The 19,190-nt window shown below is 38.5% G+C and overlaps 1 protein-coding gene across 1 annotated transcript in view; it reads right to left on the reverse strand.

Annotated features, from left to right (window-relative positions):
• Positions 1-19,190, reverse strand: part of cacna1da (calcium channel, voltage-dependent, L type, alpha 1D subunit, a) — a 152,274-nt gene that overhangs the window by 20,640 nt on the left and 112,444 nt on the right. The window contains exons 32-38 of the mRNA XM_079845004.1: positions 8,858-8,986; positions 5,634-5,699; positions 5,107-5,198; positions 4,455-4,614; positions 3,665-3,792; positions 3,461-3,557; positions 3,259-3,361 (exon numbers count right to left, since the gene is read on the reverse strand). Coding sequence (XP_079701130.1) covers positions 3,259-3,361; positions 3,461-3,557; positions 3,665-3,792; positions 4,455-4,614; positions 5,107-5,198; positions 5,634-5,699; positions 8,858-8,986 — 775 coding nt within the window. The remainder of the gene's footprint in view (positions 1-3,258; positions 3,362-3,460; positions 3,558-3,664; positions 3,793-4,454; positions 4,615-5,106; positions 5,199-5,633; positions 5,700-8,857; positions 8,987-19,190) is intronic.

Below are 19,190 nucleotides of genomic sequence, written 5' to 3' on the forward strand. Positions count from 1 at the left end.
ATTAGATGCACCTGATTGAGGTCGTTAGCTGCATAAAGACACCTGTCCACCCCATACAATCAGTAAGAATCCGACTACTAACATGGCCAAGACCAAAGAGCTGTCCAAAGACACTAGAGACAAAATTGTACACCTCCATAAGGTTGGAAAGGGCTACGGGGAAATTGTCAAGCAGCTTGGTGAAAAAAGGTCCACTGTTGGAGCAATCATTAGAAAATGGAAGAAGATAAACATGACTGTCAATCTCCCTCGGACTGGGGCTCCATGCAAGATCTCACCTCGTGGGGTCTCAATGATCCTAAGAAAGGTGAGAAATTAGCCCAGAACTACACGGGAGGAGCTGGTCAATGACCTGAAAAGAGCTGGGACCACTGTTTCCAAGGTTACTGTTGGTAATACACTAAGACGTCATGGTTTGAAATCATGCATGGCACGGAAGTTTCCCCTGCTTAAACCAGCACATGTCCAGGCCCGTCTTAAGTTTGCCAATGACCATTTGGATGATCCAGAGGAGTCATGGGAGAAAGTCATGTGGTCAGATGAGACCAAAATAGAACTTTTTGGTCATAATTCCACTAAACGATTTTGGAGGAAGAAGAATGATGAGTACCATCCCAAGAACACCATCCCTACTGTGAAGCATGGGGGTGGTAGCATCATGCTTTGGGGGTGTTTTTCTGCTCATGGGACAGGGCGACTGCAATATTGCGAGATTTTGGGGAACAACCTCCTTCCCCCAGTTAGAGCATTGAAGATGGGTCGAGGCTGGGTCTTCCAACATGACAATGACCCGAAGCACACAGCCAGGAGAACCAAGGAGTGGCTCTGTAAGAAGCATATCAAGGTTCTGGCGTGGCCTAGCCAGTCTCCAGACCTAAACCCAATAGAGAATCTTTGGAGGGAGCTCAAACTCTGTGTTTCTCAGCGACAGGCCAGAAACCTGACTGATCTAGAGAAGATCTGTGTGGAGGAGTGGGCCAAAATCCCTCCTGCAGTGTGTGCAAACCTGGTGAAAAACTACAGGAAACGTTTGACCTCTGTAATTGCAAACAAAGGTTACTGTACCAAATATTAACATTGATTTTCTCAGGTGTTCAAATACTTATTTGCAGCTGTATCATACAAATAAATAGTTAAAAAATCATACATTGTGATTTCTGGATTTTTTTTTTTTAGATTATGTCTCTCACAGTGGACATGCACCTATGATGACAATTTCAGACCCCTCCATGATTTCTAAGTGGGAGAACTTGCAAAATAGCAGGGTGTTCAAATACTTATTTTCCTCACTGTATATATATTTAAAACTTTTAATCAGCAAGGATGAATAATTTACAACATTGATAACAACATTTATAATGTTATAAAATATTTATATTTTAAACAAAATGCTGTTCTTTAGAATTTGTATTCATCAAAGAACCCTGAAAAAAACGTATCAAAAATATTACGCTGCACAACTGTTTTCAACATTGATAATGATCAGAAATGTTTCTTGAACAGGAAATTAAGGAGTAGTGATGCTGAAAATTACATTTTAAAATATAGAAAAGAGTTATTATGTTATTATATTACTATCTATCTAAATCATGCTAGCAATGTGCTAAATAGTGTTAACAACATGCTAATCATGCTAACAATGTGCTAAATCATGCTAACTGCAACATGATAGTTAATGCTATCAATTGCTGCGTCTCATTTAGGAGGCTGCATACGTCATCAAGAATGTCTTATTTAAGAAAAGTAACTAATAAAATTGACTGTTATTCCTCGTGAGGTGTAAAATACGGTAATTCATTTCTCACTTTGCAAAAGGGTGGCCATTTCCATATCACCAAAAAGGAGGACACTTTGTGAAATTTAGTGAGGCAAGAATAATTGCATAGGACTCTGGTGTACTCACAACTAGAATACAATTTTGTCCATCATATCAATGGTATCGTGATACATTGATTCTGAAATAGCCTACTCCATTCATTGCCAGACAATTTGATCTACGATATATCTTCTTGATGTAGACCTATGTGTAACAGAAGAGGCAAAAAAAGTGTTTGTTCACAGTATTTGTATTTATTCAAGACATTGTGATGTCTGTTTCGAAAACTGACCACTGAGATGAACCTGTCTTGCAAAGTGCACAGTGCCTGAAAACATAACATTTCTGGACTTCTGGAAATAACAGAAATACACAAAAAAAAAATAACAAATGCGAAAAATAACAAAGAAGTTCACCCTCTGCAGCAGCTCAGGCAGCTCTTTGCTATCTGAAATGTGTATTTATTCATTTATTTTTCGCATTCATATTTGTTTATTTATGTTTTTCTGTTATTTACAGAAGTCCAGATATTAATGTTTTCTGATGATTTGGTTATGTATTTCCGTATTACTTGACTGCACGATTATGATAGACTTTACAAAGCTCTGCAGCGGACATTTTGTCATCCTGAGGTGATGTTGCTTCTCGAAAAAATGACCTAAGGGAAGACCTAGCTTACCTTGGGCTCGTCGGTAACTTTTATGTTTTTCCGTTCATGTCGGTCAATGGCGGCTTTCCCTTGACTACTAACGTCCACTTCATAGCGACACAGTGTGCTTTTTGATATAAATTCATGCTCTTTTGTCCATGCCGGATTAAATGAGGTCTGAGCGTCTGACGTTTAGGTATGTTAACATTATGATATGACGTAGCCAACACATCGTGGAGGCTTTTTTACGTTTTTAACCAATGATATATCAGATATTTATTTGACACCGCTTTCAGCCAATCATTTGTTTGACCAGAGATCTTACGGCATTCAACGCTATGCTGCTGCGCCCAATAATGATTCTAGAGCGGGTTTTTATAGGCCGATTCGGCGCAACTCCAAAAAAGAGGACAAATGAGTGTCGGCTTGAGGCTGCGCCGGACAGGGAGCTTAAAATCCGGACTGTCCGAACAAAATCCGGACGTATTGCCACCTTAATTTGCAAACTAACGGTTACTTTTCTTAAACGACCTCCGGAGGACACAGCCTTTGAAATGAGACGCAGCAATTGAGTTATAATGTGCTAACAATGTGTTAAAACATGCAAATTCATGCTATTGTCAAACTTTAAGCTTTAAAACTACTTTGAACTTCAAACATCAATAATTTTCTGGTCAGGCTTTCTCAAGCCAACTTCAAAGTTTGTCTTCACTAAAACATGTATAACTTTTATGACTTTTGTGAATGACAACCTAATTTTTGACCTAAGCGGTTCTGTGAAGAATTCACATACCTTCCGTTTTGATCTTCAGTGCAGTTCTCACGAGCGCAAAAAGTGTAGCGTTAAACATGACAGTGCCATCACTGTTCAGGGGCATGTTCATAGCCACCAGCCTCTGGAATTAAGAAAGAACGACAGAAAGAGAGATAGAGAGGGTGGGTTGAGTGTGCTTGCAAATGTTTAAACACATGATTAATAAATGCTTATGTCTTACCTTGCAAGCGACTCTATGAGGACAGAGTTTCCCAAATCCAAGAGGAGGCTGAATCCGCCGCAACAACGTGACTACATCGAGATGCTTTATTCTGCCTCTGTGATAAAAAGAGGAACATTGACTGAAAAATCCCATTTGCTCTTAATTTCATTGCTATCCGGACAAGCAACTGGCACTCCTACAGGTACATTCACATATCCTTACTTGGCCTCTGGATCATACTCTGACCAAATCCTCTTAAATTCATCAAGATGATGTGGCCCCAGAATCGACCAATCACGGGTCAGATAGTCAAAGTTGTCCATGATGACAGCCACAAACAGGTTAATGATCTAAAACAAGATATCATTTGATTCAATTTCAATCCCTAGAAGTCCTAAAAAAAAAAAAATCCTTCGGTGCTTCAAAATGACAAAACAATTAGAAAAAAAGAGACCAAATTATGGAAGCTTGTTTCTGCAACAGAATATAAAAAAACACTTTTTTTTTCATAATTGTGAGATACCGCACAACTCTGACATTTTTCTTGCAATTCAGAGGAATAAACGCAGAATTCTGAGAAGAAAAGTCAGAAGTGTGAGATATAAACTTGTAATTGTGAAAAGTCAAAATTATAAGATAAAAAGTCGCAATTCCATTTTGATTTTTAATTTCATTTTTTGCCAAACCAAAAAATTGAATTGTGAGATGTAAACTCAAAAACTAAAAATGCAATTTTTATGAGTTTTAAACTTGCAATTATGAGTTTATAACTTGAAATTATGAGCTATAAACTATAAAAACGCAATTACCTTTTTTATTCTGTAGAGAAAACAAGCTTCCATACCAAATAATGCCTTTAATAAATTCTAAAAATGCTTGAAGGAGGACATGTAAATATTATTATTTTAGTAATTATAATAATTAGAAAAAAATCTCAAGGAAGTCGTTAGAGTGTTTGTGTGTGTGTGTGTACGTGTGTGTGTGGGGGGGGGGGGGGGGTTTACGTGCATACCAGGAAGGCGCAAAGCATGTAGAAAGTGATGAAATAGATGATGGCAAAGCTGCTCCCGCAGGTCATTTCTTCTCCAGGGTTATAGTCTGAGTCCGGGTCACACAGCTTCCCTGGCATACATGCCAACATGATATCCTGCCAGGCTTCACCTGTTGCACATCTACAACCCAAAACACCCAAACAATGAGTTATCTCAAATGTAAACTCACAAATCAAAGAACACAGACACAGCCGGATCATTTCCATAATGACCAACGCAATCTACCAGTTAGCATCTGGTTTAAGACGTGTTATTTTTTGGGGGGTAAATAAATAATGCCGCAAATACAAGTAAATTGATGAGCGCAAACCTTTGTAAATCACCTCGCATGATTCATTTAAATACTCTCCTCCCATTTTGCGTCTGAAAGGGAAATTTCTACAAATGCATATGCAGGTCAGCCACAAAAATAATCACTGCGAAAAAATGTTTCACTGTGTATCTTGAGAGGAATTTATTAACGCCAAAAAAGGGTTTGAGCTGGCGCAAGCTGTTAGTAAATCTGTCCCTTAAACTCCTAGATGAACCGACAGCATAAAATAAAGAGACAAATGCAACGGCATCTTCATAAAGATTTAAAGCTTTAACATCTTCACCGTGCCGTTCACTGACCTGAAGAGCAGAAGCACAGCCTGGGGGAACGTCTGAAAGTTGTTGTTCCTGTTGATTTGTGTGTGGTCCACCATGGCGATTTTCCCAAACACCTGAAAGATGGAGTGAGTTCCGCCGATGGTAAATCAAGTTGCACTGTGCTGTACTAAAAGGTGAAGTGTGTAATTTGTACACTTAATGTGGGTGATGTGCATTTCGACCTGTCATCAAATACACTCAAACAAAATTGTCATTATCAAAGTCACCATGAAATCAAAACTGACAATTGCTATTTTTAAATGCAATATTTCAGTGTTTATTGTAATGATTTATCCGTGCACATCATACTTTTTTTTTTTTAAATTCATCTCATAATCTTTAATCAAAGTAACTTCCCCTCCCTCTTGCAGTGACACGTCATCTTCTCTTCTCTGATGACGTGTTTACTGGAGCGAGGGCGGGGCAACCTGTCACTCACATGAGATCAACCAATAGCAAACCACAATCCATCCATTCAATTCACCATGGGCAAAATCAATGAAACTAACCTGCATGCCAATGACAGCGTAGATGAAGAAGAGCATGGCTATCAGCAAAGCGACATATGGCAGGGCCTGAGAAAAGAGCATAACATATTTATTTATTTATTACTATGCAAATTGACCCCAAACAGGAACATTATGGGCCCTATTTTAACGATCTGAGCACATGGTCTTAAAGGGATAGTTCACCCAAAAATGAAAATTCTGTCATCATTTACTCACCCTCAAGTTGTTCCAAACCTGTATGAGTTTCTTTGTTCTGCTGAACACAAAAGAAGATATTTGGAAGAATGTTTGTAACCAAGCAGAGAGAGCAACCATTGACTACCATAGTATTTTTTCCCCTACTATGGTAGTCAATGGTTGCTTGGATCTGCTTGGTTACAAACATTCTTCAAAATATCTTCTTTTGTGTTCAGCAGAACAAAGAAACTCATACAGGTTTGCTAGTTTAACGACGGAAAAAAAGGTCAGCGTGTCAGGCGCATGGTCCAAAAGGGTTGTCCCTAATCTCTTAATGAGTCATGGGTGTGTTTTGGGCGTAACATGCAATAAACCAACCAGAGTCTCATCTCCCATTCCCTTTAAAAGCCAGTTGCGCTTGCACCGTGGAGGATTCACTATTTAGATGGCGGAATTTGCAAGCGGAAAGACTGAACGCTTCTCCAGAGAGGAATCCTTTAATTTTTAATATTTTAAAATGTTTGTGTGCTGCTGCGTGTCCCTGTGTGTGTAATAAGTAGAGTGTATGCATGCTGTGCACCCGCCTATAGGCACATATTACTAACACACCCTTTAAATAACACAAAAAATAGTGCACCATTGACTTTAGAGCAGGTTTTTGTTGGTCAATGGCACAGTCGTTTTCAGTTTCTCAAAATAGCAACATGCCAACAATGCGCCTGAACACACCTGGTTTTCAGACCAGCATGGGCGAACAGATGGACACGAGTGCATTTGCTATTTAAACCTCTCGAGTTGGCGGTCGCGCCGGCGCGATCGGCTCTCTTTTTTTCTTATCAGTGCCAAAGAGACACAAATAACTCTGTCGTTTTTTATCATTCAGGCAAGTGTTATACATCATTATAATCTGTTAAGTTTCAATTTTTTTTTTGTGTACAATCACAATAAAAACAAAATGTTTTTCTTTTTGCAAAATAAAGAAAACAAACATGATGCGCGATCTGCAGCCTCTCTCTCAAAAACAGAAAAGGACCTCTAGCTTAGTGAATACTTGTCTCACAAACATGAGACATATATCTAAAGAAACGCTGAAATGTCAGGTTTTAAACAATGTAAACCAAATCAAAAACAAATATGCTGTGTTTATGTAATCTGGTTGAAAAGTGATAGATGTCAGTCTTTCGCGAGCCAGTTCATTATGCGCTAATGCGACCACGCACACGCACACGCAGCACGCGCTCTATTAAGATTCAAATACTGAGGCGATCCAGAGTCGACGCCCACACATCAACTCATACAAACACATCAAGTACTGCTATAGCCTACTTCAGCTACATCGTTTTGACACACATTGAGAAGAAAAGCTCATGAAGAAAGTTCATGAAAAGCTGTTCATTTCTTAAAGCAAGGGCTGATTGTAAGGTAGGCTTTATTCTGTTAAGTTTATTCTCTTCGCATCTGTGAATATTAAACGCACAAAGACCGTTTAAATATGAATCCTGCTGCATATCATACACGCAAGACTGTTTAGACAAAATTTATTTGGCTTGTTTTGGACAGATTATAACGTGTTTATTGTAAAAGAGCCTGTCACAGCAATAAAGCTGTGTCTGCTCAGATGCTATAAATATAGTACCAGTCAAACGTATTTTTCTTCATATTGATGCTTAAATATTATAGCCTAATGTTATTTTTTTACTTTAATATCAAAGTTTGTTTTATCGAGTTAATATCGAGTTTTGTTTTGTAGAAAATGAATTGCTTTCTTTAAAGTGAATTTCGTTTTGTATAAATTGTATCTTAATTTTAATTATTCATTATTTAATTTTTTAGCATGAGACTACTTTCAAAAGCAAAACAAAAATGGTAAAAAAATTTTGAAAAAAATGCTCTTAGTAATTTTTGTCTTGTTTCTAGTCTAAAAATTTAAACATTCTTAAATAAAGATGCATTTACTAGATAAGTACAATTTTCAACTAAATAAGAAGAGCATTTTTGCAGTGTAATCAAATCTTTTGATAATTTAAAATATAATAGGCCTTTGTTGACTACATTCTAAATAAATGATTCTGGAGTTTTGTTTTGTAGAAAGTTATTTTTTTGTTTGTTTTGTAGAAAGTGAATTGCTTTCTGTACAGTGAATTTCGTTTTGTATAAATTGTATCTTAATTTTAATTATTTATTAATAAATTTTTTAGCATGAGACTACTTTCAAAAACAAAAAAATGGTACAAAAAATTTAGAAAAATGTTTTGTCTTGTTTCTAGTCTAAATATTTAAACATTCATAAATTAAGATGCATTTACTAGATAAGTACAATATAATGTCCTTTGTCCTGCTGCTCTCAGTCACATAAGTACCTGAAGCTCATTCATTATGCAGCTTGTTATGCGGGCTATTATGTTCTTTTGTTATCTCATAATTATTCATTAGATATCACGCCTCCTCACATAGAGGCTTTGTGAAGAAAAACTTTTAAATCAGTGTATTGTTTTATGTGAATGAGTAGGCTCAATGATTCTCACATCAGTTTGAAGCAAAAACTCAATGCAAATACACTTATTATTCAAAAGTCTTGTGAACACATATCTATTGTGTTTTGAGGCCTTAATTTTAAAACAATTTTTTTAGTTTCTTCAAAAATCATGCATAAACATTTTTCTCTCAAAAATACAAGCATGTACATTCATGTTGCTCACATATTATGGTAGCCCAGTTTGTGCTGAATACAGTGTAATTGCACTTTTGCCATTAATATGTTTATAAGCAGAGCATGTCAAAACTTCTAAAGGGCCCCAAAACAGCTCAGACTCCTAGGGGTTAAACAACGTGGCGCTGGACGTGAAAATGATAACTCCGTTGGTCTAAAACTAAAAAAAAACACTTGCGTTGTGCCTGGCGCCGCATTGCAGCAGGTGTATGATAAGGCCCTATTACTGTAAAGGAGCCGCCTTTCTAATAAAGTGCAGGACTGTTTTGTGATAAAACAAAGGGAGAAAAGCCCCAAGAATATCTATATAATTGGGTTTTCATGATGTTCTTCTGACCTGGAAGGACTTGATGAAGGTCCAAAGGAGGGTTCGAATGCCCTCCCCTCTGCTCAGCAGTTTGACCAATCGCATCACTCGGAAAAGACGGAAGAAGGTAATGGAAATGCGAGCACTGTCCTCTGTGTTCTGTGGGGGCGGAGTAAGCATCAGTGAACCAATCAGGGAAAAGAGATAACGCAGGGCATCAGGCTGTATTAAGGCAGTCTGACCAGCAGAGGGCAGCGGAACATAGTTTTAAACTTTTGATGGCTCATTTAGAGCCAAAATTTGGATTTTAGGAATTTGAACTTTAGATTGTCAATGCTTAGTAAAAGAACATAATTTAGACTGGTTTGACTTATCCAAAAACACCACCTGAGACCCTGTGTTTCATGCTTATATCCTAGAGAAGAGAGGAAGGGGGTAGAGGGGGGCATGCTGGATTAAAAAAACCTTGCCATACTTGACTGCACGCATCAGCACAAGCATGGCTCTTTTGACCCATAGTTACTTCATGCCAACTTAGTGGGCCCCCAAACCTCATGGGTGAAAGGTCAGTTTGAGGTCACAACCTTACCTGACCCGATCCGACCTAATCTGACCTGACTTCAGGGGCCCCTTAACCATGCAGCAGTGTCAGCGCTACAAACGTGAGGGGCCGAGGACCCCACACACACACACTCACACACGCACACACAGTTCGTCACGTTTGGGTGACACTCCCCCTAATAGACAAAATAGTCAAAGGATGTAAAACCAAAGCAAAACAAACGTAGATATAAATGCAAAGAAACAACAAATTGAAGTTGGGGTGGGTTAAGATGAGAGGTAACAATGTTTAATCAAAAGACAGAACTCAACCAGAACTCAAACGGAAACCTGAAAAGGAATGCAGACTGTAAAATTGGGCAAAAAGCCCAAGAGGGGCAGATTTTCTTACCCCCGCCTCATCCACCTGAGGTGCCTCTGTGGGCTTTAAAATCAAAGACCTGAATTAATCACTCACACATAATGTTTGCACAGCCACTTACGCTTCAAAACGCATTCACAGACACTCGTAATATCAAACTCTATAATAACATTTCTAACCGATAGATATCAGGACAGCAAACTGGCTCAAACGACCTCAAGGATAGACAATCCTCCATTCAAAACTGCTTATAAGGACTGACAAATGACCAGTGACCAGAGACAAACAGGACTAGATTCACATAAGGGGCTTAATGTAACACGAAGTTCCATCATGTGGCCTTATTTCTATCCCGCGGATTACATAAGCAGCTGCAGACAGCATCGCAGGCAACATACAATACATCACACACATACAAACAGTGACGGATTAGCGCACACTTATGCAACAATTATAGATTTGTAAACAAGAAACGCTAAGCAATAGAAAAAGACACAAGTATAACAAATCCATAATGCCACATTATGGAATAAACATTCCTCTATATTCCGATACATTGACAGTGTAAAAGATAAAAATGGCATGTGTATTTCTGTATGATTAAAAATAATTATTTGTAAAAAGAGTTTCAATGAAAGTAAAAACAGCTTAGTGTGACACTAACAACTAACTAGAAACTAATGCCACGCAGTGAAAACATTTCAAGTTTTGTTATAAGTTGGTTATCTAGAAAGTGGGTAAAATGTCCTGTCATCATCTTTTTACTAGACAAACATGTGCACCTATGTCCACTATTAATTTATTTTTGCAAAGGCAAACCACTTTTAATTTAGATTCCCTATTGCAAAGATAAACATGCTATACAAAACATACTCCGTCCACACATTTGGTTTTGAGACCAGATCAGTTCTTGACTGATCTAATAAAAATCAAACACCACATTCATCAACATTAAAACACTCACACAGTGGGAAGAAAATTCAGCATGTAATCAGAAAAAAAGATGAATCCTTCATCTGTGCAGAAAGAACAGACTCCAGACAGACATGGCTTCACTCATACAGCCTGACATCATAAACGTTTAACATTTGCATGAAAAGCAGAAATCATAAGATGCAGTTTCTGGCTGCAGCATTTGATGGTGCGTCATGCGTTAAGCAGTCAGGCATGTGCGCGCACGCTCAGACACATACAATGTCTTTCTCTCCATAACAGCAACACAAGCCTTGAAGAACTTCAGTGCTCCAGTAGCACCGCAGCGCCTCCATGCATGTGCCCTGCAAAAGAGTCACCACCCGAGGGCGCTCTAACAGTCCAATGCAAGAGGAGAGAGAGAGAGAGAGAGAGAGAGAGAGAGAGAGAGAGAAAGAAAGAAAGAAAGAAAGAAAGAAAGAAAGAAAGAAAGAAAGAATGAGGATGGAAAGCTGAAAGGGGGAAGACAAAGGAAGAAAAACAAGAAGCAGAGATAAGAAGAGGAAAAAGGTGGAGGAAAAAAATGAAGAAAAGAAATATGGCAGAAAAGTGAAATGAAAGAAAGAAAAAATGAGGCAATGAGGAGAAGAAAGTAGAAGGGGTTGAAAGAAGGCAGGAAGGAAGACAAATCAGAAAGGAAAACAAGAAATAAAGGAAGGAAAGCAAAAGGAAAACAAGAAATAAAGGAAGGGAAAGCAGAAATGAGAGAGAACAGAAAGGAAAACATAAGGAAGGAAGGAAAGAAGGAAGGAAAGAAGGAAGGAAGGAAGGAAGGAAGGAAGGAAGGAAGGAAGGAAGGAAGGAAGGAAGGAAGGAAGGAAGGAAGGAAGGAAGGAAGGAGAGAAAAAGCAGAAAGGAAAACATAGGAAAGGGAGGAAGAAGAAATTAAGGAAGGAAAGCAGAAATTAGATAGGAAGAAAGGAGAGAGAGCAGGAAGGAAGGAAAAGCAGAAAGAAAAACAAGAAATGAGGAAGGATGGCAGAAATGAGAGAGAACAGAAAGGAAAACATAAGGAAGGAAGGAAGGAAGGAAGGAAGGAAGGAAGGAAGGAAGGAAGGAAGGAAGGAAGGAAGGAAGGAAGGAAGGAAGGAAGGAAGGAAGGAAGGAAGGAAGGAAGGAAGGAAGGAAGGAAGGAAGGAAGGAAGGAAGGAAGGAAGGAGAGAAAATCAGAAAGGAAAACAAGAAATGAAGGAAAGGGAAAGCAGAAAGGAAAACGGAAGGAAGGAAGGAAGGAAGGAAGGAAGGAAGGAAGGAAGGAAGGAAGGAAGGAAGGAAGGAAGGAAGGAAGGAAGGAAGGAAGGAAGGAAGGAAGGAAGGAAGGAAGGAAGGAAGGAAGGAAGGAAGGAAGGAAGGAAGGAAAACAAGAAAGGAAGAAAAAGGAAAGCAGAAAGGAAAACAAGAAATAAGGAAGGAAAGCAGAAATTAGATAGGAAGAAAGGAGATGGATGGATGGATGGATGGATGGAATGAGAGAAAGAGCAGAAAGGAAGGAAGGAAGGGAGGAAGGAGAGAAAAAACAGAAAGGAAAACAAAGGAGGGAAGCACGGAATGAAGGAAGGAAAGAAGTTAGAAGAAAGAACAGAAGGAGGAAGGAGGTCAGCACTGAGCAGTGATGGAGGTCATGCAGCCTGTCTGACGTCTACACACCTGCTCTACTCAAGAGCTCACTGAAGGAAGACAGAACAGAGAGACAGACAGTCACTCAGCAGACAGACACACTGCATTAACACTGTTAGATGTCATATAATGAGCCTGTGCTGCGCGCGTGCGTGTGTGTGTGTGTGTGTGTGTGTGTGTGTGTGTGTGTGAGGGAACACAACTCTCCCACAGACCAACCAACAGCTCTCCTCTAACACATTCACGATTACCGCTTCATTCAGAGTCACAACAGCAGCTGCAAATATTGTATTATTAGTGGAGGTTGATTAGCAGAGCATGACGTTTCCTGATAAACTTCATAAAAGTTTTATTAAAAATACATTAACTTTGGATAAAAATGTCTCATAACGGGTTGGTTTTGTTTTATGTAGAGGTCAGATTTGAGTTGGGTATGTAATTAATGAAAATGTAAATTGTTTTATTAATATAATAATAATAAATGTTTATTAAGCAAAAAAATACATGTTTAAATATTAAATCAATAGATTCACTAGTTTAAAGCTTTAAAAATGTTATTGTGTAAAAACAGGAAATGCACTTCTGGAAGCCAGACTCTCTGGTCATATGATTCTCCCTGACGGACATCTCTGTATAATAGACTGATGGTGTATTATTCGTTTGCTACTGATTGGACGCTCAGCTTCAATATGTTAATCACTCGTCATTTAAATCAGCTCTGAGCTCCAGGGCCATTCTGTCTGGAGGTGAACAAGAGGTACGGAAAGAGAGGAAGTGCAAACTTCAAACGGACTACACCGCCTGGGCACTGACCGGAGGAGAATGGAGCGGGTGCCCGAGCGCCATCTGCAGAAAATGAAGCTAATGTTAGCAGGACATATCCCAGCATGCAACAGGGGATGGGCAAACCAGTCACTCCAACCACGGCAAGATTGGGTGAAAGCCATACATGCCCCCGAGTGGGGATGAATGAGTATAGATACAGTATGAGTAGATCAGACACCAGGACATCCAATGATCTGTACCTGCTGTCTGAGATCTAATGCTTCATATCTATAACCGCAGGATTCAGCAAGCCTGGAAGCCACTAAAAACAACGAGTGATAAAATGAGTTTCACAAGGCCTTTAAATAATATGATAATTTGATAAAAAGACAAAGTGTTCGGCCAATTCTTACATTCAAACCTGAGAATTTCAAGCACTTTTTGCAACTTGGCACTTTCATGAAGGTGAAAGACAACTGGGACTGTCGAGCTGTTCAACAAAGTGGTTCAAACTTATGGCATTTTCCAGCTCTTCTCACCCGTACCTTTGTATAATGAACAAAGTGAATTTGAACTGGTTATTCGCTGAAAATCTTGAATCCTCGGAGCGTTAATTAGAGAAGTGGCGAACTCTGATCCATTAACAAAACATTCTTGTGAGTTTTCAGTTCACAAAAATGGTCTGAATGATTCATTCACAAACCAAATTGATCAGTTCTCGAGCTCAAAGATCCAGTTGCGATGATAAATAGGGGAATAATTACCTGCATATAAATATGTTTCCAGGGGCCTATACCGGCTAACCAGATATGCTTAAGATATGCCAATTTTGGGTTTTAGGTAGGTACCATTAAAGTGGTTTGGCTTTTAGCAGTGTTCATCTCCATAGTAACTTAAAGGAACACTCCACTTTTTTTGAAAATAGGCTCATTTTACAAGTCCCCTAGAGTTAAATAGTTGAGTTTTACCGTTTTTGAATCCATTCAGCCGATCTTTGTATCTGGCGGTAGCACTTTTAGCATAGCTTAGCATACATCATTGATTCTGATCAGTCCATTAGCATCTCATTCAAAAAATGACCAAAGACACTTTCAATATTTTTCCTATTTAAAACTTGACTCTTCTACAGTTACATCGTGTGCTAAGACCAACTGAAAATTAAAAGTTGCGATTTTCTACACCTATATGGCTAGGAACTACTTTCTCATTCCTGTGTAATAGTTGCAGATCTTCGCGGCCGTACCATGGCTGCAGCGCCGCAATGATATTACAGCGTCTGAAAGTAGCCCCCAGCTAGGTAACTTTCAATGTGACTGGCACTAAGTTCGTGTAGTTGCAGAGAAAGTTTCAGGCTTGCAGCCGACAAATTGTGTTGTGGATTTACCTGTGTGATTAGCCATGGTTGTGTGTGTTGTAAAGGGCTGTGATAGTAAGTCGAAGGATTAACTACCACCATGTTTCACAGAATACCAATGAATCATTGCGCCGCTGCAGCCATGGTACGGCCGCGAAGATCCGCGACTATTACGCAGGAATGAGAAAGTAGTTCCTAGCCATATAGGTGTAGAAAATCGCAACTTTTCATTTTCAGTTGGTCTTAGCACACGATGTAACTGTAGAAGAGTCAAGTTTTAAATAGGAAAAATCTTGAAAGTGTCTTTGGTCATTTTTTGAATGAGATGCTAATGGACTGATCAGAATCAATGATGTATGCTAAGCTATGCTAAAAGTGCTACCGCCAGATACAAAGATTGGCTGAATGGATTCAAAAATGGTAAAACTCAACTATTTAACTCTAGGGGACTTGTAAAATGAGCCTATTTTCAAAAAAAGTGGAGTGTTCCTTTAAGCTCCACGGCTAACCTGCAGGGCAGGGTATGTTAAGAGATCTCAAACTGAAATTGGACCAATCAGCTGTGAGCAAAGTGACACACCTCTGATGCAATAAAGTCACTCCCCCTGCTTCTACTCCAAATTAATGGTCACTACATAGCAAATGGTTTTTAAAGACTAAGGCCCCGATTATGTTGCTAGAACTCCCGAATCAGCCGTCCTGTCAGTCTCATCAAGATAACGGTCACCACAATGGAAGGCCCGCCTCTCCATTCATTTGATTGGACAACAGAAAAAAACGTGATGACGTCGGGCACTTTTCCAGTTGATTTTTTTTCAACTTCAGGCGCTCCGAGCGCTCCTTCTAAAACGCGAGGGGCCCGGGGCGCCTAAGCAGCGCGCATAATGCTCTCTGCCAACCGAAATCTATTAAAAAAAAAACGTCTTTTAGCGATCGGGGGCCTAAAGCGTCTGGCTTTTAACAATGCTTATAATAATAATAATTTGGAATGATTTAGATAGCATTTATGTAATTATTATACCCTTAATCAATTACACATGTATCATTTTAGTAAATCAATCATTAATAGGCACTTAGTTCAAATTAATATAAATAGCCTATATAAAGGTCATACAGATAAGCTTTAAAATCAATAAATAAAGCTATAAAAATGACTACATGTGAGCTTAAATGTTCAATTCTCTCTATATATCAACTCAACTAACTAACATTGACGTAGTAAGATTTTTCTTGAAGTTGTCCTCTTTTATAAACCGCTCTTTTCTTCTTGATGTGTAAATTTGTTTAAATTCTTAATTTTTTTCAATCATGTAATATTCTGCAGAAGAAAGAAGTGAATCTCGGATTCACTGATCCACAGCGTGTGATTGGCTGTTCACTACTGATGTCACAGCTAAAGTCCTAAACTCAGGATCAAAGGCTGAGTGAACTGAGAAAGTTGATGATCAGCATCATGGGACCAACAAAGCCTGAATAGATTGGTTTGGTTTTGTTAACTCGAAACTAATCCTGTAACCCTGAGTTTGTTAAACTACTATCATGGTACAGGCCCCTGAGCTATTGTATGATGTCCAGAAGACTATAAAAAAATAATACCTAAATGCCTGTTCACACCAAGTATGATGACTATAAAGATAACTACAGTGATAACTATATTAGTGTCAACATCAATGTACAACATCGTTCTATTTACTATAAGAGTGCGCTGCAGTTTTGTCATCTGCCACATTAAACGCTTAAAGGGATAGTTCACCCCAAAAAAATTTAAATTAGCCCATGAATTACTCACCCTCAAGTCATCCTAGGTGTATATGACATTCTTTTTTCAGACAATAGTTATATTAAAAAAGTCCTGGCTCTTCCAAGCATTATAATGGCAGTAATTGTTGCTCTGTTTTTGAAGTCAATAAAAAAAGGTATCTGTCCGTCGAATAACTGCTCCACACGCTCTGGGATGTTAATAAAGGCCTTCTGAAGCGAATCGATGCGTTTGTGTAAGAAAAATATCCATATTTAAAACTTTATAAAGTAACGTTCCCGCCGATCGCCTTCTGTATTGAATTTATGGAAAAAGTGTTGAAAGTGCCTCTGCCATTCAAAAGGCGTCCATTACCAGTACACATCTTGAATTGCGAGAAGGCACTTTCAAAAATTTTTCACATAAGGCGATGGAACTTTACTTTATAAAGTTTTAAATATGGATATTTTTCTTACACAAACGCATCGATTCGCTTAAGAAGGCCTTTATTAACACCCCGGAGCCGTGTGGAGCACGTTAAATGACGGACAGAGGCATTTTTTATGGACTTCAAAAACAGAGCAACTAATACTGCCATTATAAAGTCTGAAGGAAGATTGTCATATACACCTAGGATGACTTGAGGGTGAGTAAATCATGGGCTAATTTTCATTTTTGGGTGAACTATCCCTTTAAGCTTTTTAAACAGGATGGATTCTGATTGGCTGTCAATATTTTTTTATCAATCATCAGCTGGAAAAAATCTGAAAGTGATTCCAGTGATATTGTTTCTCAGTGCGGTTATCGTTATAGATATGGTGTGGATTCTTCTATTATTTTATATTTAGAACCATATCTTTATCCTTAAAGGTGCCCTGCCACACAAAACCGTTTTTACTTTTACTTTTTATTATAATGTTACACCACCCAAATATGTATTTATTTCCTTCTAATTCGAGTTGTAATTGAAGGCTGATTTAGCCTCGATATTCACCAAAAAGTGATTATTGTAACCTGCTTAAAATAGCATAAAGCAACAGACAAAAACATAGTTGATGTCTAAAAATAATAATTTCATGACTCTATACATAACGTTTTTTAGCTGTATCAAAACAGAAATCATCTGCATGGGTCAATTTTACCCGCTGGCGGTTTTAGGTATACAGCGACCCCTGGTGGTTCTAGTGTTATAAAGGAAAAATATCGAAATGTTGGTACTTTTTTTGAGCAAGATGCAAACAGTCTAATCAGATTCAATGATCTATGCTGAGCTATGCTAAAAGTGCTACCGCCCGACCTGGAAATCGGCTGAATGGGTTCGAAAACGGTAAAACTCGACTGTTTAACTTTAGGGGAGTTGGAAAATGAGCCTATTTTCGAAAAAAAGTGCCGTGTTCCTTTAACAAAACATTCTTGTGAGTTGAATCTTTTCGGTTCACAAAACTGGTCTGAATGATTCATTCACGAATCTTAATGTTAGTTGGAAATGTTAGGTCGATATGTGTTTGTGTTATGTCGTGAATGTGAAATTGAACGGCTACCTCCGTCAGCTCTAGCCATTACAAAAGCTGGTCAGTCTGATGTGGTGTTGCCTGAGCTCATTACTATTCATGAGCTCGCCCAGTTGAGACCGCGCCCACAGAATTCGTCTAGCTCAGTGACAGTTTTCTATACAGAAAGGATTCAGGGTCATATATATGACAATATACCTTACGTATATAACAAAGTTCCTCTGCTTGTTGCGCTGTAAGGATGCGGTAAAGGATGCTGATAGCCAGACTTTCATTGGCTAGCTGTTAGCCAATCAGAGTCAAGCAGCATAGCTCGTTGAATATTAAGGAGAACTGGCGCAAATCGAGCTGAGTCTTCCTAAAGGCTTTCTATACCATCCTAGAGTGGCTTGAAACAAGTTAATAACCAAGACATTTTTTCCACAAAACATCCATGCTAGAATTTCAGTGGCAGGGCACCTTTACTGGAAAAAAACAAAACAAAAAAAAACGTTTGTACAGGTTTAGAACGAAATGAGGGTGAGTGATGGTGATTTTCATTTTTGGGTGAACTATCTCTTCTGAAACAGATCTAGTCAGATAGGCTTGATAGAAGACCTTGTGAAACCTCTTAATAGTTTTATCACCACTGAAATGCACAAACGCAGCAGAAAACAAAGATATAGAGGAAAACAGAAAATAAATAAATAAACAGAAACATACAAAGACAAGACAGGCACTCTCTTATTCTCTCTCACACACAAACATCCACACACTCTCATAAACACATTCACATTCATACTATAGGACAACGCACAGAGACTTGATGCACAACACATCCAATGAAAACGGCCACAACACAAACACCTATAGGGACACATACAATACACATATATACATTTATATATGGACGCTGGGACATGAGAAACTCCAGAGAAATAGCACTGTAGCTCAGACAGCAGAGTGACAGCCGTGTGTGAGGAGACACAAAACTAAAATAGCTACATATGTGTGTGTATTCTCTACATTACATGTCTGAAACTGGACAGTGATTGTGAGGTACAGGATTTTAAGTAGCACCACTAAAGAGATCACACACTGAAACTCCACCAATGCTCTTAAAGGAGCACCATCACTTTCCAGCACCGCCCTCTTCATGTCCAGCACTTAAACTTAACATTTCAAGTATTTATATCACTGGGTAAAATTTCATTTTATATATTATTTTAAAACGGATATAATAGTGTTAATATTGTTAACTAAAACTATTCAAATGTTTGTGTTAATTTTAATAATAATTACACTTAATCAGGGCCTAAAATGAACACTAACCAAGCACCAAATGAGAGTAATAATTGGCATTGGCGAGTACATGAAACGGTGTCACTTGCCAGTTGGCCGGTAACATTTTTAATGAATTCTAACAATGCATGAATGTGAACAAACGTGAACGACGCTCATGACAGTTGACGGACCAGTGCTGCAATGTCACAAAAGTTTAAACC

Source organism: Gobio gobio (assembly GCF_949357685.1).
Source record: "Gobio gobio genome assembly, chromosome: 19".
In the NCBI taxonomy this organism is placed as follows: Eukaryota; Metazoa; Chordata; class Actinopteri; order Cypriniformes; family Gobionidae; genus Gobio; species Gobio gobio.